Source organism: Bos indicus, chromosome 22 (assembly GCF_029378745.1).
Source record: "Bos indicus isolate NIAB-ARS_2022 breed Sahiwal x Tharparkar chromosome 22, NIAB-ARS_B.indTharparkar_mat_pri_1.0, whole genome shotgun sequence".
Taxonomy (NCBI): domain Eukaryota; kingdom Metazoa; phylum Chordata; class Mammalia; order Artiodactyla; family Bovidae; genus Bos; species Bos indicus.
The window spans coordinates 43,583,807-43,604,117 of NC_091781.1; the positions used below are offsets into that span (position 1 = coordinate 43,583,807).

The 20,311-nt window shown below is 35.8% G+C and overlaps 1 protein-coding gene across 19 annotated transcripts in view; it reads left to right on the plus strand.

Moving 5' to 3' along the window:
• The window catches only part of DNAH12 (dynein axonemal heavy chain 12), a 191,641-nt gene that overhangs the window by 54,391 nt on the left and 116,939 nt on the right, over positions 1–20,311 (plus strand). For 16 of the 19 annotated variants that reach the window (XR_011563137.1, XR_011563135.1, XM_070777134.1 and 13 more), the window contains 11 exons: positions 589–723; positions 1,269–1,462; positions 2,178–2,421; positions 8,696–8,881; positions 9,553–9,753; positions 11,413–11,607; positions 13,056–13,177; positions 13,272–13,554; positions 16,336–16,455; positions 16,763–16,919; positions 17,155–17,327. Coding sequence is in view for 17 of the 19 variants with exons in the window: in XM_070777134.1 (XP_070633235.1) it covers positions 589–723; positions 1,269–1,462; positions 2,178–2,421; positions 8,696–8,881; positions 9,553–9,753; positions 11,413–11,607; positions 13,056–13,177; positions 13,272–13,554; positions 16,336–16,455; positions 16,763–16,919; positions 17,155–17,327 (2,010 nt within the window). In the remaining 2 variants the exon portion in view is untranslated. Of the gene's footprint in view, positions 1–588; positions 724–1,268; positions 1,463–2,177; positions 2,422–8,695; positions 8,882–9,552; positions 9,754–11,412; positions 11,608–13,055; positions 13,178–13,271; positions 13,555–16,335; positions 16,456–16,762; positions 16,920–17,154; positions 17,328–20,311 lie in introns of those variants that run through there. The other 3 variants (XM_070777147.1, XM_070777148.1, XM_070777149.1) reach the window with 3 other exon arrangements.

Below are 20,311 nucleotides of genomic sequence, written 5' to 3' on the forward strand. Positions count from 1 at the left end.
TTTCTCAGGAGGAAGTTGCAGATTCAGGATTTTATATTAATACTGAATATAGTTCAAATTTTGTAAAAGTCCTAATTTAAGCTAGCTTTCCCTAAATTGGGAAGTGAGATAGTATAGTAATGGAAAGCATAGACTTCAGTCAGATAAGCCCGAGTTCTAATCCAGATTTTGACTTTCATGATCTTGTGACATTGGACATGCCTCTGAATCTCTATACGCTTAAATTTCTTCATCTCTGAAATGAGGATATAATACTTGTGGTAACGTAGGTAAAGTGTTTAATAATTCTTGACATAAGAAATGCTCGATATATGGTAGGTTTTATTATTTTCCCAGAATCTGTTAAACAGTTAAACTATGTACTTAAAAGAAGAATTATTATGGTCACTTTGGAGATACAGAAAATTTTTTCTGTGTAATTTATTATTCTTTTCCTTTCGTATCAGTCAATGTTTTATTTTTATACAGTGTTTTACTTTTACTTTGCTGATGTGTTTTGTTACTGTACAGAGCATTCAGATTTCTCATTTGATCATTCTATGCTTTGTAGCAAAATAATTAACATGATTACATTGTTTTCTTTTAAAGCTCATTGAGAATGCTAAACATAGAAAAGAAAATGAACTAATAGCAAAGAGAGAGAAACTGATTTTGGAAGTAGAAAAGGAATCACGGCGCATGGAAGAGTTTGCAGAATTTGCAGAATTGGACCGCATGCAACAGGTCTGATAAACATAGACAGTAGCTGTGGCAGGCTGGTAGATGAGTACAGGACGTGTCTGTATAGGGCTTCCCAGGTGGCTCCAGTGGTAAAGAGCCTGCCTGCCAGTGCAGGAGACAGAAGAGATGCGGGTCTGATCCCTGGGTCAGGAAGATCCTCTGGAGGAGGGCATGGCAACCCACTCCAGTCTACTTGTCTGGAGAGTCTCATGGACAGAGGAGCCTGGCAGGGTACAGTCCACAGAGTCGCTAAGAGTGAAACACGACTGAGGCAACTTAGCACGCTAGCAGGCATGTTTGTATAATATAGAAAAGCATGTGCTTACTAAGGCAAAAAGGGGCCTGGAACTTCTGCTAATTATGTAACCTTTTTTGTGGGTTAGTTTTCTTTTTGTTAAGTAGACATAGCCATTTTTTGCTTTCTGTCGTAATATTGCTGTGCAGTTGATATATAAAGCTGCTATATATATATATATGAAGTATTGTTTAATCTTATTTTTATAACATTACTTGGGTATTTCTTGAAATGAAAAATGCTTTGCTTTCAGTATGTGACAGATGTAAGACAACTACAAAAACGTATTCAGGAATCTGAAGAAGCAGTTCAGTTTATTAATAAAGAAGAGGAACTTTTCAAATGGGAACTGACAAAATATCCCGAACTGGATAAATTAAAAGTTAACATTGAGCCCTATCAGAAGTTTTTTAATTTAGTTTTGAAGTGGCAACGAACAGAAAAACGGTAATTTCTGGTAATGTAATAAACAGTTCAGCAAAGATATAAAAAGATTTATAAAACATACATTGATTTTTATTGCTGTTGTTGTTGGCTAAGTGTTTAAAAGTAGGACTTACCAGTCCATTTGATAGAAAAACCAAATATCATATAGGAGAAGTGTGAAATGTTGCTAGGGTACCACCTAATCTTATTAATATAATATCTAATTAAGTCTTATTTGGGTTTTCCAGATTTGATTCCATTTTTAATGCAGTTAGTTGATTTGACTCATGCTTAACACCAAAAATTAGAAGTATAGAGTCAAATCAGCATTTTATTTGGGTACCATTAATTGTCCATTGACAATCTGATTCATATTTTAGCACATGCAGCATAGCTTAAGTGGTGGATTTAGTATTATCTCTGTCATAGCTCTGTGTGACTGAGAAAAACGGTTAGTTAACTGCTCTTGCTCAGGATGCTTGGGGCTGGTGCACTGGGATGACCCAGAGGGATGGTACGGGGAGGGAGGTGGGAGGGGGGTTCAGGATAGGGAACACGTGTATACCCGTGGCGGATTCATGTTGATGTATGGCAAAACCAATACAATATTGTAAAGTGATTAGCCTCCAATTAAAATAAATAAATTTATATTAAAAAAAACACAAAATGAAGGACCTAGCCTAAGGCCTCTTAACACACCAAAAGTCTCTGAGTTTAATATTATTTTTTCTTTCAGGTGGATGGATGGAGGGTTTTTGGACCTTAATGGGGAAGCCATGGAAACTGATGTAGAGGAATTTTCCCGGGAAATTTTTAAGACTCTGAAATTTTTCCAAACAAAGCAAAAGAAGGAATTACAAGAAAAAAGAAAAGCAGCAAAAAGACGATCTCTGGAAGAAGAGAAACTTGAAGAGGAACCAAAAGAGAATCCTACCATTACTATGTGCACTACAGTAATGGAGCAGATAAAAGTTTTTAAGGTACAAACACATGTAATGACATTTTAGAAAGCCCTGCTGGAACTGTTTGCAGCAAGTGCTAATGGAGAGAAATGGAAAAACTGGAAAGCAAAACCAAAGCCGACTCCAGAAAACTTGATCTATTTCTTAATATATACTTAATTCTGTCCTGAGGAAGTCCTCATAATCAGTCCCTTCACAGAACATGCGAGAACATGCTTGACAAATTGAAAAGACTATAATGACCAGGTACACTGATATGAAGAGGATAAAAAAATTACTGAATAAACAAGTTAGCCTATACTATGAGCAGCAGCAGAGTCCCAGTTACCTGAGAAAGCTTTCAAGTCATACTACCTAGGTTTATATCACAATTCTGTGCTTAGTAATGGCAATATGCCCCTTGTGTAAGATATTTAACCTCTCATGTCTCAGTCACCTCATTTATAAAGAGAGGATAGTAACAGTTTTTGTGGCAGTAAATAATGCATCCAACTTTCCAAGGCAGTGGTGGCAGTGGTTCCTACGAGTGGTAGAGCCACGTTTCCACTGTCAGCATGCTCAGAGTGCAAACTCTGATGGGATTTTCAGCACTGTTCCAGCCCATGTCTAGCACTCTCAGAGATTCTGTGAGCTGCCTGAAAAAAATTTTCTTTAAATTATTTTTAATCTTTAATAAATATCATGGCTTAAAAATATTAAAAAGATACACCTGAACAATCTCCTTGCTATGTTATTACTTTCTTTTGTATACTTAAGATTTTTTTTAACACATATAACAATATGATTATATTTTCTAAACCTCCTATCTTTTTACATAAAATTAACATACTGTATGTATTATTTCTCCCATTGTTTTGGTTAATTTATCTTAGAAATCTTTTCTTGTTGTATATAGAGTTTTTTCATTATTTTTTACACCTATAAATATTATATATTAGTGTAAAAATTTCTAAGTATGAAGTGGGAACTGCAAGGTAAATTGCCAAAGAGTAAATTTCAGGTTCAAGCCTATAGTTGAATTACCTTCTGTATGGGTTTTACCAATATATATTTACACCAACCTTGACAACAGAGTGTCATCATTCTTGGGTTTTTGGAAATCTACTAGTAGAATTTCATTTTTCTTATTACATAAAGTGTTAAGCATAAATTAATATATTTAAGAATATTTTGTATTTCTTTGCTTGTGAACTATTTGGTCTTATCATTTTCTATTTTTTTATTTAATAGTTGGTCTTTTTCTTACTGATTTACAGGACATAAATAGTTCTGGAAACAGGACTAGGAAGACTAGACTTTGTATGTTAATATTTTATTGAGGATTTTTGAGGTTATATTCAGGAGAGATGTTGGTCTTAATTTTCTTGTAATATATTTGTCAAATTTTGTTATCAGGATTATGTTGACCTTATGAAACAAACGGGAAATTCTATCTCTATTTTCCAAAAGAGATTTGAATGAAATTGTTATTATTTCTTTAAAAAATATTTTAGAGAAACATTTGCCAGTGATACCATTGACTTGGAACTTTATGGGAAGGATTTTGAAAGCAGTTTTATTTTTTCAAAATAGATATAGGAATATTCAGGTTTTGTGTTAATTTTATGTCAGTTTTAGTAAATTGTAATTTTCAAGGAAATCTTCCATTTTTGAAAACTGTTAAATTTATTGCCATAAAGTTGCTCATAACATTTATTTATTATCTTTTAATGTTTGTGGAATCTTTAGGAGTAACTCCTTTTTCATTCCAAATATTAGTAATTTTTATTTTCTTTCTTTTTTTTCAGCTAGAGATTTAGTTATAGTTTATTGTTAGCATTTAAGCCTTTGGTTATGTTTTAAATTTATCCAGATGATACTCCTCTTTTCCTTTCTTATCAGCAACATCCATTATTCCTGTCTTCATAGCAGTGCACCATCATAATCTCTGAAAGTCATCTTGAGATGGATGATAAACTGTCCCATACCACTAGTAGTATCAATAATTTTTTTTCCTGCTATTTTCTTTCTTTATTTTTGGCTGGGGCACGTGTGATCTTAGTTCTTCAACCAGGAATCAAACTCGCACTCCCTGTTGTCACTGCTGCTAAGTCACTTCAGTCGTGTCCGACTCTGTGCGACCCCATAGACGGAAGCCCACCAGGCTCCCCCGTCCCTAGGATTCTCCAGGCAAGAACACTGGAGTGGGTTGCCATTTCCTTCTCCGGTGCATGAAAGTGAAAAGTGAAAGTGAAGTCGCTCAGTCGTGTCCGACTCTTAGCGACCCGGTGGACTACAGCCCACCAGGGTCCTTCGTCCATGGGATTTTCCAGGCAAGAGTACTGGAGTGGGGTGCCATTGCCTTCTCCTCCTGTTGTCACTAGGACTTCTAATACTATATTGAATAAAAATGGTTAGAGAAAGCAACTTTGTCTTGTTCCTGAACTTAGAGGAAATGTTTTCAGCTCTTCACCATTGAGTTTGATGATAGCTGTGGGCTTGTCATATATGGCCTTTAATATATTGAGGTATGATCCCTCTATACTCACTTTGTTGAGAGGTTTTTTTTTTTTTTATTATAAATGGATATTGAATTTTTTCAGAAGCTTTTTCTATATCTGTTGAGATGGTCATATGATTTTTATTCTTTAAAATGGTTAAAATTGATTACTTTGCAGATATTGAATCATCCATGTATCCCAAGTGGGATCAAGTGGGATAAATCTCACTTGATCATGATGTATGATTCTTTTAATTAATTGTTGAATTTAGTTTGTTCGTATTTTGTTGAGGATTTTTGCATCTATGTTCATCAGTGATGTTTGCCTGTAATTTTCTTTTTGTGTGTTTCCTTTGGTTTTGGTATCCAGGTGGTAATGGTCTTGTAGAATAAATTTGGAAGCATTCCTTTCTCTGTAGTGTTTTGGAATAGTTTCAGGAAAAGTGTTAACCCTTCTTTAATTGTTTGGCAGAATTCACCTGTAAGGCCATCTGGCCTGGGCTTTTCTTTGTTAGGCATTTTTTATTACTAATGCAATTTCATTGCTGATAGTCTGTTCATATTTTCTATTTCTTCCTTATTCAGTCTGGAAGATTTTACATTTCTAGGGATTTATTAACTTTTTCCAGGTTGTCTATTTTATGGTGTATAGTTGTTTGCAGTAGCTTCTTATGATCCTTTGTATTTCTGTGGTGTCAGTTGTAACCTCTTTTTTATTTCTAATTTTATTTATTTGGGCTGTCTTTTTTTTTCTTAATGAGCCTGGTTAAAAGTTTATCAATTTTATCTTTTAAAAGAACTAGCTCTTAGCTTCATTGATCTTTTTCTTTTTCTTTTTAGTTTCTATTTTATTTATTTCCACTCTGGTCTTCATTATTTCCTTCCTTCTACTATCTTTGGGTTTTGTTTTTTCTCCTTTTCCTAGTTCCTTCAGGTTAAGGTTAGACTGAGAATTTTCTTATTTCCTGAGGTGAACTTGTTTGCTGTAAAATTTCCTCTTAGAACTGCTTTTACTGTGTCCCATGGATTTTGGAATATTATGTTTTCATTTTCATTTGTCTCATGGTATTTTAAAATTTCCTATTTGAGGTTTTCAGTGATGCATTGACTCTCTCTTTTTGTGGTAATGTTACATGGTTTTGGTTTGTAGTTACCAAGAGGTTCATTTATAACAACCTATTATAGATGTCTATTTTAAGTGGATAATTTCTCAAGTTTGAATACCTTACATTTTCACTAACCTCCCCAAATGTTTTATCCTTTTTACATCTGTTAATTTTTGCCTAAACTGCAATTGCAGATAGAGGTGATTTTTACTGCTTTTGTATTTTAACTTTACTCCTAGCTTTATGAGTGGTTAATTAACTACTTTTTCTCCAGGTTTGCCTTGACCAGTGAGATTTTTCCTTTTACAATTTTGTTTATTTATACTTGTTATTTCTTTTAACATTTGTTGTAAGATGTGTTTGGAGGTGATAAACTCTTTTAGCTTTTTGCTTGTCTGTGAAAGTCTTTGTCTCTTCTTCAGAGATAAAGATAAATCTGAAAAATAACCTTGCCAGGTAAAGTTTTCTTGGTTGTAGTTTTTTCCTTTCATCATTTTGAATATATTGTTCCACTTCCTTCTGCAGAGTTCCTGCTGAAAAATCTGCTTAAGGTCTTATGGGAGTTCCCTTGTATAATACATAACTAGTTGCTTTTCTCTTGCTGCTTTTAAGATTCTCTCTTTATCTTTAATTATTGTCATTTTAATTTTAATGTGTCTTGGTGTGGACCTGTTTGGGTTCATCTTGTTTGAGATTCTCTGTGCTTCCTAGAGGAGGGTATTTATTTCCTTCTCTAGGTTAGGGAAGTTTTCAGCTAATATTTCCTCAAAGAAGTCTCTCCTCCTTTCTCTCAATTTTCTCCTTCTGCAGCCCCTATAACATGAAAGTGAGTACACCTGATGTAGTCTCAGAAGTCTCTTAAACTATCGTTGTTTTTTAAAATCCTTTTTTTAATTTTTTCCTGCTTAGCTTGGGTGATGTCTGCTACTCTGTCTTCCAAATCACTGATCTGTCCTTCTGTATTATCCTATCTACTGTTGATACTTTCTAGCAGTTTTTCATTTCAGTTAGTATATTCTTCAGCTCTGACTGGTTCTTCTTTATATTTTCTAACTCTTAGTTGAAATTCTGTGTTTGTCCATTCTTCTTCTGAGTTCATTGAGCATCTATATATTACCTTGAACTCTATGTTGGGTAGATTGCTTATTTGCATTTAATATAGTTCTTCTGAGGTTTTGTCTTGTTCCTTTGTTTGGAACATATTCCTCTTGTCTCCTCATTTTGCCTAATTCCCTGTGGTCACGTTTGTATATTGAATAGGACTGTTAGGTCTCTTGATCTTGGAGAAGTGACATTACATAGGAGACATCCTGTATGGCCCAGCAGCACACTAGTTCTGGCACTAGACCTGTCTGCTCTAGGGGTGTCCCCTATTCACACCACAGGTTCCTTATGTTGTGCAAGGGCTAACTGTTGAGGGTATAAGTGGGGCTGGCCCTTGGCCTATCTGGCTGCAGTGCCGTGTCTCCTGGTGAGGCTGGCGTGTGGCTGGGCAGTGCTGCTTCAGGCTCATTGTGGGTGGGGCAGCCTCTCTCTGTGTTTGACTGTGGGCCGTCCAATGGCCAGGGCAAGCCCCCAACACTAACAGGCTAGAGGGAGAATTCCTAAATGGTACTTGCTGGTGATCCTCACAATGGCTGCCACCAGCATCTCTGTCCCCAGGGTGCGTCCCAGAGGCCTCCTGCCTCTCTGATAGGCTCTCCAAAACCAGCAAGTGGGTCTGACACAGGTGCCTGTCAGACTTCTGCCTCTTTGCTGGAACTTGGGCCATGTGAGCTTCTGCCTGTACCCTTTAAGGATGTAGTCTTTGTTTCCTGTAACCCTCTGTCTCTCCTGAATGGAAGCCCAACTGGCTTTCAAAGCCAAACATGCTGGAGGCTTGTCTTCCCAGTGCAAGACCTCCAGGCAGGGGAGGCCAGAGTGGGTCTTAGACCCGGTGTTCCTTGGAGAGGAACTCTGCAGTTGTAACGTTCTTTCCATTTGTGTGTCACTGACCTCAGGGTTTGGTTTCTGACTAGATTGCATCTCCACCCCTTCTACCTGTTTCATTGTCATTCCTTCTTTGCCCATCAGAGGAGGTGAGTTCAGGGTCTTCCTACACTGCCATCTTGATCCACCCCTCCTCCATAGCTTTTATTTATTTATATTAACTCCGTGGCTGGAGACTCAATACAGTGTTGATTAGAAATATTATGGGTGTGCTTATGTTGTTCCTGATTGTAAAGGAGATGTTTTAATATCAGTATCAAAAGCGATGAATTAAGTGTTCTTGTTGAATATTTTTTTATTTCCAGATGGTTATATTTTGGTATTTCGGTGCAGGCTTTTTTCCCGTTTATGCTATGTATGTGTGTATATAGCTATATATTATGTTATACTATATATTTCTTCATATAATTATAGAATAAACATGACTTTGTATTTCTATAATACTGTGACAGTTTTAATTATTGTAGTTCTAGCATATACTTTAATATCTTATAGAACATTTTCCACCACCCCTCCTTTTTTCACTGTTTTAGTTTTCTTGGTTATTTCTACATGTTTATTTGTGCAGATGAACTTTAGAATAATTTTGTTAGTTTCTCTCCCCTCCTGAATCTAACTCATTAAATATTAAATGGGCTTATTAAATATATTACATAATTTCAAGTGTATGGGTATGAAAGTCAAGTGAGTGACTCATTTTTTCCATTTTCATCATTAGGATTACATCCCTACTGTCTCTATCCTTTGTAATCCAGGAATGAGAGCACGTCATTGGAAGCAGTTATCAGAAATTGTAGGCTATGACTTAACTCCAGACTCTGGAACTACACTGAGGAAAATTTTAAAATTAAACCTTGCACCATACTTGGACAAATTTGAAGTGATAAGTGCAGGTGCAAGCAAGGTAAATATGCAGATCTACTGAAATACCTTATTTGATGAGCTTTTTATTAAATAGTCATAGTTTTAGTTGTGGTTGAATGTATAGTTTGGGATAGAAGTGGGAGAAACTGGGGAAAAGTGGCAGAAGGCCACTCGTATTTTTCCCCCACAAAGTCTATACTTCTGTATGATTCCCTTGTCCTGAATCCAGAGTACAGATGGTTCCTTTGACCTCTTCTTAATTCTGCCACACTGATATGCATGGGTGATATGCTGGTTTTGAGATGTATTTTTTTCTATTAAGAATGGAAATGGATGCCTGTGTATGTGGCATGTGATGTGTATGTATTCTAGGCAGAGTAAGTATGGCCCTGTAGTCTTCTTGAATACACTGAAAACATCTTCAGGCTGTAGACTGCAAAAAGGCACCTCAGGGAAAATCCAGCAGGTCTTTCATACTGTTGTCTGTTTTGATACTGACAGCTTTGACAACAAGTGAATTTTTAAAAACTACATTGTCATTCACCATAGGAATTGTGTAGTTGTTTAAAACCTTTTCTAACTTAAAGACAGTTGCAGAATATCTTACAAAAATGCACAAAATGCCTACTAAATTTATTAGGGAAAGTCCATACATATAGTAAATAAGATTCCTTATTCATCATCCCATTCTTTCTTTTTTATCCTGTTTAGGAATTTTCATTAGAGAAAGCCATGCATACAATGATGGGAACTTGGGATGATATTGCTTTTCATATAAGTTTATATCGTGATACTGGAGTCTGTATTCTTTCTTCAGTAGACGAAATTCAGGCTCTCCTTGATGATCAAATTATAAAAACTCAGACAATGAGAGGCTCACCATTCATCAAACCATTTGAAAAGGAGATCAAGGTTTGTTAAATATGATAATCAACTCCTGGTCATTTATAAAGATTGAAATTTATTACATATTTACTCTTGTGGGAATAAGTAAGTTTGTTGGATAGCTTTGTTGAAATACAGAAACAGATATCTACCTTAAAATTAATGTGAAAATGTATAGAACAGATGAGACACTAACTCTAATGATTTTGAAAAGAACGAGTGATGTTTTAGTAAGAAAAATCTTCTCCAATGACAGTGACAGATTTGGAAGGGAAACAGTTGGTATTATTTAATTTAACTGTAGATGCCTAGGCCCTGTTTCATAGTATATTCTTGTAACTTGTAGTGAGGTTCTATATACTGTACTTTATATTTGAGAACTAGCTTGAGAACCCTTTAGAATAATTAATGAATTATTTTCCACTTAAGAAAACAAGTGATATTTGAGACTGTAAGATTATTTAATGTCATGACCTTATAGTTGATGTGGGTAAATACAGAAAGCAAATAATTTATAATAATGAGGTGCTTTAGTATCAGTATTCTAACTGGAGACTATATAAAGTGGAAAAAAGATCAACAACAACTGGATTTTCTCCCTAGTATTTATTGACTTCTAAATATGTGCCAGATACTACTGTAGGAGTTTTACATTTATTAACTCATTTAATCCTCAGAGCAGACAACCAGGATAGGCAGATTATTATCAGCATTCATAGATAAGGAAACCAAGGATAGAAAATTTACCAAGTGCACACAGCTAAAAATGACAAAGCTGAAATTCAAAATAAAGCAGTCTGGTTTTAATTTAAGTATAGTGTTGTTATGGGGCACCTTAGCTTTGAATATTTGGAGAAGACAAAGAGTTATGTTCTTCTAAAAGGACATAACGCTGCACATCTTGCCTTGAGTCAGGCTGACTTAACCCTTTCCTGATAAGATGTCTTTTGCAAGTACTTCTTTGACAAAGGAGAATTTCTAAGACAAATTTGAAAGCTCTCTTAGAGGTTTTCAAACAAAATTGTGAGGCCAATCTCTTGATATATAGGATCTCAGGCCATAGATTTAAGAATCAAAGAGAGATTATATACATGATCCTTGGCTAATGAAATATCTAATGGATTCTTGGAGATGTGTGGTAATAAGATTCCCCCCTCCAAATTGTGTTGACGTAGAGCAAATTGTGTTGACATTTCTCAACGTGGCACTAATGATGTTTTGGGGTAAATAATTCTTTGTTGTGGGAGTTGTCCTCTACTTAGCAGCATCCATGACCTTTGACCATTTGATATAAGTAGAACCCTCACCCCACTTGTTGTGACAAATGAAAATGCCTCCAGACATTGTGAAATGTCCTTTGAGGTGAGGGCAAAATAGCCCCTAGGTTGATAACCACTGGTGTGGGGCAGGATATATTCCTGGATGCTTTTTAAACTTGAGACAGTTCACCTAGGGAGTAGGAAATTGGTCTAAATAACTACAGTCATTTACAGCTGTGAGTTTTAATGATTTAGGAAAACTTCAGACCTCCTAGTTTTTCAAAGCGAGTGTGAGACACCCACAAGTGACTTTGAGCTGTTTTGTGCTGATTCAAAAATAACAGTGAATTTAAAACGCGTAGCCTTTGTTATAATTTATAGGGTTCCTTTAATAACTGGAATTCAGTATAATATGCTTTCCATTAAGGCGTGGGAGGACCGTTTGATTCGAATACAAGAAACGATTGATGAATGGTTAAAGGTACAAGCTCACTGGCTATACTTGGAGCCCATTTTTTGCTCTGAGGATATCATGCAACAGATGCCAGAAGAAGGGCGTCAGTTTCAGACAGTAGACAGACACTGGAGGGATATCATGAAGTTTTGTGCGAAAGATCCAAAGGTGAAGTATTTGTTTTCTCTCTTTCAAATAAAGGGGAAACCTTTATTTCTGGCTATTACAAAAGGCATTTCACTTTTTTTCCAACTACAGAAATAAAACCTACTCATTGTATACAAACTGGAAAGCTCAGGGAAATAAAAGGAAGCATAAATAATTTTACTTTTCCGTTCTTAAGATACACTATTCATAACCCTTTAATATGTATAGTGGAGCTGCTTCAAATGTGCATTTAACTTACTTGGCTTCTAGAATGTATACTCCATGCTTCCTCTTGTAAAGTAAACAGTAAAGGGGACTTCCCCGGTGGTCCAGTGGCTAGGACTCCATACTTCCAATGCAGGGGGCCTGAGTTCGATCCCAGGTCAGGGAACTAGATCACACACACCACGACTAAGACCCAGTACAGCCAAATAAAGAAATGAAAATAAATATTTAGAAAAAAATAAATAGTAAAATAAAGTGAAGGAAGCCAGAGGGTGGGGGAGAGAGAGGGAAAGAGAGAGAGAGAATGAATATGAATGAATATGAGTCACGCAGGTGACTCACCTGACATTCTACTCGGTGACTCTGTATGCTTGGGGTGATGGGAAAAAGAGTCAGCAGTTCTCGCAGCTGGTCTCACTTGCTCTGTGTCTCTCCTAGTGAGTATAGCACCCTGTTGAATGTAATTTTAATGTTGAAAGGCAGGCCATGTATTTTTTATACATGTAGATATATATGCACTTAAAAAAAATCTGGTACTCAACTTAATAAATAACAATCTATTTCAATGCTGGATGAAAAAGTAGCTGTGCTGGACTGTTGAGAATCAATAGTACTAAAATTTATGTTTGGAAGACTTCCCTTACGTGTTGATTTTAGAACCTTTTTAAGACAGTATTTCTTAGAGAACTGAAATCAGAAGTTTTTTTTTTTCTGCAAAGGGCTGCATGGTAAATACATGATAAATACTTTATGAGACCTACTGTGTTTTTTATAACTACTCAATTCTGCTATTGTAGCAAGAAAGTGGCCAAAGACAATATGTAACTGAATGGATGTGTCCATACAATAATGTAACTGTTTATGGACACTGACATTTTCATGTGCCATGAGATGGTTTTCTTCTTGTAATTTATTGAACCTTTTAAAAGTGTAAAAATAGACTGTTTATAGTTGACAGTTGTAAATATAAAAATTAAATCACAAACAAAACTAGCATATTCTTCCCCTATCATTCAAAAGAATACAGGAAAAATGAAAATATATATGACAATGATAATTTCTCACAACTATCAACTTTGGGTAAGAATACTTATGATTTACTTAGTTTTACATTACAAAAAACTTCCTGACAATTTTCATAAGTCTTTTGACATCTTAACATTTTTAATGTATAAGTTAATGTTGAGATCTTATCATTATATCTGGTATATAAGTTCTGACCTGAATGAATGGGTCTCTTTTAGGTTCTTGCTGCTACTTCTTTAACAGGTTTACTGGAAAAACTGCAGAACTGCAATGAACTTTTGGAGAAAATTATGAAAGGCCTTAACGCATATCTTGAAAAAAAACGACTTTTCTTCCCTCGGTATGATGAATAATCAATTGTGCTATCATTAAAGCATTTTCTGAGGTGCAATGAATTATAACTAAAGCTTTTGTATTTGTATGGTTTTCCCTAGTTTTTTCTTCTTATCTAATGATGAAATGCTAGAGATTCTGTCAGAGACCAAAGATCCACTTAGAGTTCAGCCTCACTTGAAAAAATGCTTTGAAGGCATCGCCAAATTGGAGTTCCTTCCCAATTTGGATATTAAGGCCATGTATAGCTCTGAAGGTGAGCGAGTGGAGCTGATTGCACTAATTTCCACATCTGCAGCTCGAGGTGCCGTGGAAAAGTGGCTCATTCAAGTAGAAGATTTGATGCTTCGAAGTATTCATGATGTGATCGCGGCAGCCAGGCTGGTGTGTTTCCTAGAATTTAATGTATATCCTATATTCTGTAAATGCCTTTTTTTTTAAGGAGATTTTTGAATGAGTACCAGTAAATTCACACTTAAGGGTCTTACTCTTTTAAGCCATTTATTATTTTTTTTTACTTCATTCCTAACATTATTATTAAAGTAATAATGGTAGTAAGAATTTATAATAATGTGCAATTAGGTACTCCAAAAACAAAAAAAAGGTGCTGTAAGAAAGAATAATAAGGTGTATCTAATTTGGAGTGAGGAAGGTAGGTTGCTAGCGATAGGCTCTTAGAGAAAGTAAAATTGAAACCAAGACCCAAAGGGTAAGTAGGAATTAACCAAATAGAGAGCAAATGGAAGACCATCTAGGGTATCCTGTATGAAGGCCATGGGGTCAGAAAGAATCTCAGACATGGGTGTTAAATGTGTGATATGGTTTACTTATTGCTGTTTACACTCCAACAATTACTTAAAAACTCATAATGAGATAAACATTAAAGGAGGATCGATAATATTTGAGAGAAATATAACACGTAGGCACTACATGTATCTCACTTAGGCTAATTCAATAAACCTGATCTTGAACGATAATAAATTTCAGTATATTTCTTCCTCTAGGACCACAAAGGAACAGTTGTATAGTAAAAATATCATTTTAAAAGGCATTGCAGTCTTCCCTTGTGGATCAATGGCTAAGACTCTGAGCTCCTAGTCCAGGGGCCCTGGGTTTAATCCCTGGTCAGGGAACTAGATCCCACATGCAGTCTTACATGCTGCAACTTAAGTCCTGGCTCAGTCAAATAAATATATGTTTAAAAAAAAAAAGGGCATTGCAGCCTTATATCCAGCAACTCACTTTGAGTAAGAATCCTTTTTCCTTCACAAAGAGCCCTATAAGAATCATCTTGCAGTGTCTATTCTGTTCAGTTTCAAAGTTCCTGCAGATAAATCTTGACTTTTTCTCTCCATTTTCCATCTATGGTTCCAAAGCACAAAGGAAAGAATCAACATTATCCGTGAAAGTATTTCCTTAATCCATATAGAAATTTACCTTCTGTGTACCTAGCAATGGCTCATCCATTCTTTGAAACTTAGCCTTCTTTGAAACCTAGGTTAGTTTGTTATTTGCATTTATTCATAAATATTTATAAATATTATAAATGTTTGATATTTTTAAAATGTCATGGACTGTCCTACTGTGGCGCAGACAGTAAAGAATGACCTGGTTCAGTCTCTGGGTTGGGAAGATTCCCTGGAGAAGAGCATGACTACCCACTCCAATATTCTTGGTTGGAGAATTCCATGGAGAGAGAAGCCTAATGGGCTACAGTCCATGGTATCACAAAGAGTCAGACAAGACTGAGCTACTAACACTTTCACTTTTTCCATAAATATTACTAAAAATGAATTTTAATAATTAATATTTATATCCTTATGCTTCCTTTGTGGCTCAGCTGGTAAAGAATCTGCTGCAGTGCGGGAGACCTGGGTTCAATCCCTTGGTTGGAAAGATCCCCTGGAGGAGGAAATGGCAACCCACTCCAGAATTCTGGCCTGGAGAATTCCATGGTCTGTGTAGTCCATGGGGTCACAAAGAATCGGACACAACTGAGCGACTTCACTTTCACTTTCATCCTTATGCTTAATATTCTTATATCCAAGATGGTGTCATTGTATTAAAAATATAGTTTCCAGGGAATTCCCTGGTGGTCCAGAGGTTAGGACTTGGTGCTTTCACTGCCATGCCCTGGGTTCAATCCTTGGTCAAGGAACTAAGATCCCACAAGCTATGCAACACAGCCAATAAATAGATAAATATGTGTATACATATAGATATAAATTCCATTAGTATCAACTTTATACTTTGCTCTGCATTTTTTTTTCAGCTTTTAATTTAGTTCTATTATCATTTACTTTAGCAACAAGTTATTTTAAAATTTTTATTTATTTTTATTTTTTAATTGGTGGAAAATTGCCTTAAAATGTGTTGGTTTGTGCTGTACGACAACATGAATCAGTCATAATTATATTTATATCTCCTTCCTCTTGAGCCTCTCTCCCCTCCTCCCATCCCACTGGTCTAGGTCATCACAGAACACCAGGTGGCAACAAGTTATTTTTAAAAAGGCTACCTCTCCAATAAATCCATTTAAATGCATTTTGAGCATAAAAAATTTTAGAAGAAATGAAAGTATACTTTGAACTCATAGCATAGATTGTTCAATTGTGTATAACTGGACAAATATATAATTGTTCAAATTATATACACTGGTCATACAAGTTTTTAGAAATAATACAAGGGTTCTAGCTACTAAGTCAGTCTAGCTACAAGATGGTGTAGTCTTCTTTTCAGTTAAATCTTGGCATCAATATATGTAAATTGCTAGACTGATTTATTTTTTAACTTTAATAAACCCTCATATCTCATTATAATAGAAGTAATGTGTATATTATGCAGAAAATTGACAACTCCCCACAGCAAAGAAACATAAAAATCCTATGGAAAATAGCTTTCCAAAGAATCAACAATCATATTCTTCCAGAGATAACTGATTATTGAAATATGGGTGCTCATCTTTCTATTCTTTTATCAATAAACAAATATTTTAAAAATATAGCTTGTAAAAAAATTTCAGATCTTTTAAATAGTCATCTGAAATTTTTCATGAATATATTCTAGCCTACAAATGTAACCAATATCGTACTTACTTATTGTTAATCGTTAAGCTTTTTTCCTCTTGTCACCTTTTAAACTTAGAAATACACTTTAATTATTCAGGCTTATCCAGAATCTGCAAGAAGAGACTGGGTTCGAGAGTGGCCTGGCCAGGTGGTACTTTGTGTTTCTCAAATGTTCTGGACCTCTGAGACACAGGAAGTTATAAGTGGTGGAACAGAGGTAAAGTGTATTTTAAGTAACATTCTTTTCTACATGCTATATATATATATTTTTTTTCTTTTTTAGTTAGCTTATTTATCATTTTCAAGGGCAATCTTCCCCCACTTTCTACATATAGCATGAAAATTGCACAATTATTTAAAAATTTGTTCTTAGTTTTTATTATGCATAGACAAAAGTTATTCTGTTCTAGAATTCATTTTTATACTGAACTACATTGTGAAGTTCAGAATCATTTTGTTAAAGAGTGAACATATAAAATGCACAATTTGGCTAATGTTAATTTAATTGCTTTTTTATTTTGTAGGGATTAAAGAAGTACTATAAGGAACTTCAGAATCAACTAAATGATATTGTGGAGCTGGTAAGAGGAAAACTATCAAAGCAGACCAGGATTACTCTGGGGGCTTTGGTTACTATCGATGTCCATGCTAGAGATGTGGTCATGGACATGATTGATATGGGTATGTGACTTCTTTTTCATATTGAAGATAAAATATTGATAGTTTCTAGAAACAAGAACTTGTACTATATGTCTTTTTCTGTCTCAGCAGAATTTATTTTATATGATCTTTTCTATAAATTAGAAAATGTGAATTATTTTAATGTTAATACTTTTGTAAACAATGATAAAATATCTAGTTTTCAAATTATTTCCATTTCAGGATTATGTGTCTTGTTTTACTTTATTCCTTCCAGGTGTCTCACATGATACAGATTTCCAGTGGCTTGCTCAGCTTCGTTATTATTGGGAATATGACAACGCTCGAGTTCGTATCATTAATTGCAATGTAAAATATGCTTATGAATATCTTGGTAACTCACCTCGACTTGTCATTACTCCTCTAACTGACAGATGTTACAGAACATTGGTATGTGTTTAAATTATTTTAATTTACACATTAAAGATTAGTATTTGATTTGGTGTCATATTTTCTTGTCCAAATTTAACATGGCTATCCTCATTTCATTCTCTTATCTGTATAGTTGACTATAGCTATAGTCAAAGGAAGGATAGCTTCCTTTTCTAATCCCAAATTCCCTTTATGTGAAGTTATAATAATGAATATTTACTTCTGAGTGCTTTAGTAGAATATGAGTGTGTTTGAATTCTAATGTTTGAAAATCATGAGCCACTCCCTTTGGGGATAAATAGAAAAAGTAAGGTACTGGAGATTTAAAGAAAAAGCCAGAGCTTCAGAAAATGACATCAGTTTTTTCAGTGGAGTTCTGGGAGAGATGACGAGATGAAGGAAGTACATTTGAGCCTTAGAACTCCAAGTTAGTGTTGTTGAATGGGAGAGGGAGAGCTGAAGTGTAAGCAGGTGATGCTGAGGGCTGCCCTTGGTGGGAAGCTATGGAAGATAAAGCCATGACTACAAAACAAACAAACAAAACACACCTGGGAATAGTGTTGTCAGATAAAATACAAGACTTTCAGGTTAATTTGAATTTCAAATCAACAGTGAAAAATTTGGTAGTAGAAGTATGTCCTAATTATTACATGGACATACTTATACTAACAATTATCCATTGTTTATCTGATTTTCAAATGTAACTGGGCATCCTGTATTTTTATTTGCTAAATCTGGCAAGAAACAACCTAGAGGGGCAGGATGGGATGGGAGGTGTGAGGGAGGTTCAGGAGGGAAGGGATATATATAAACCTATGGCTGATTTATGTTGGTGTATGGCAGAAACCAACAAAATATTATAAAGCAATTATCCTTCCATTAAAAAAAAACAACAACAATCCACTTGTACTAAGTAAGTTAAAGTGTCTTTGAGTTGTCTGTAAGCAGAGATAAAACAGGGATTATTGGGCAAATGATTGTCTAGGGAATGTTCTCAGTAAAAGCCTGTAAGAAAATGGAGAAAGCAGAGGGGGAAGCTAAGCAAGGATGTGGTTTCTGTGGATGTAGGGCCTAACCTGATCTCACAGGGAGCTTTGGAGCATGAATGGCATCACAGACATACTTCACTTTAAGGCAAAGAGGTCTAACTTTTCTATCCCTTCATTGTCACTGGCTATGGGTCCCTCCTGAGGCTAGGGGTGTGAATAAGCATTCAGATGTTTGTGAATGAGGGAGCTCCTGACTGAGGGCAAATCTCAGGAGACGGGACAGTTGTGAGCTATTTGTAGATGACACCCACAGCAATCGGAAGGACGGAAGCAATGACCAGTAAGAGAATCTGAGTAAGATTGTAGTGCATCTATGATAAAATATTTCACCAAATCCTCATTCTCAAGAAGCTACCTGAAGGCCAGACTGTGTCTGTCTTATCCTCTACTCTAGTGATAGACAAGTAGATAAGTTACTCCCTAGGATTTGTTGAGTAAATGAATCTCAAGCTGCTGTGTGCTATCTCAGAGCTCACTGAAGTGAGCTGTGAATATTTGTAAGGTGGACCCTAGCAACTTTGAGGTATAAAGTCAAAATCACATTAAATACTTGTATAAAACACTGAACACTGGAAAAATCTCCTACTGTAGTTAATATCCATAATAAAGAGAACACATTTATAAGCATTTTTTGAAAATTTTTATAAAGAAAGGAGAGACTGAGGTTTCTAGTAGTCACATTAATGGACATTAACAGTATAGCATTTACTACAAATTTATGATGGGTAAAGTATCATTGATATTGCATGTATTTAATAAGCTGTCTCTGTTATTTGATTTTATTAAAGGTGAAAATATTTAAGGTTTTCATAGGTTTATTCATTATTTTTAAAAATGTTTAAAAAATTTTTAGTTTCTTAGAGCAGTTTTAGGTTCACAGAAAAATTAAGTAGAAGGTCTATTCCTTCTATTGAGAACTCTCTATTGAGTTCCTGTATACTCCCTGGCCTGCCATATGTACAGTCTTGGCCCTTTAATCCTATTTCATCTAAAAGCAGTTAAGTTTCACAAACTCTCATAGAGTTTTTCATGAAACAAACTTCATAGTTAGAGTTAACTGTAACTTGTATGCTTCTAAAAATTTCCAGCCATTGTTATAGTCTCTGTGCAGACTCAGAAAGAATTCAGATACTGCTGATGTTACTCTTAAGGAACTTAAAAACTAATTGGGAGGGGGAAAAATGTACTTAGTTAACTGTAATGTAAGTGTTATTGAACTACGTTCATTTGCCTAACTCATCACAGCAAGCCAAACGCTGAAATGCTGAGGTTTGCAGCAGAGAGTGTTTATTCACAGAGCAGCCAAGCAAGGAGACAGGAAAACAAGTTAGAGCTCCCTCCTTGAAGGCGAAGGGCTCAGGGTATTCATGGGATAAAGCTGAAGTATGGGAAGCATGGGGAGGCTGTTGTCACTCTGCTCTCATGCAGCCAGGCCACAGGCTTTTTTTACATTTGCTTCTTCTCAGAAGGCAATGGCACCCCACTCCAGTACTCTTGCCTGGAAAATCCCATGGACGGAGGAGCCTGGTAGGCTGCCGTCTATGGGGTCGCACAGAGTTGGACATGACTGAGCGACTTCACTTTCACTTTTCACTTTCATGCATTGGAGAAGGAAATGGCAGCCCACTCCAGTGTTCTTGCCTGGAGAATCCCAGGGACGGGGGAGCCTGGTGGGCTGCCGTCTATGGGGTCGCACAGAGTTGGACCCGACTGAATCGACTTAGCAGCAGCTTCTCAGCAAAGCTCAGAAAGGAGTGGAGTTAGCTTGCTTTGAGGGTGGAGTTTTTGGCCTCTGACATCAAAAGGTCACTGAGCTGACACTTGCCCCTGTGCAGATGGAGGATCGGTGGTCTTAACCCTCTTAATCAGCTCAAGCTTGATTTGACACAGAAGACTCCAAATCTGTAAAAGACAACTTGGGCAACCACCCCAGTGCCCAGGCTACGCTTGGAG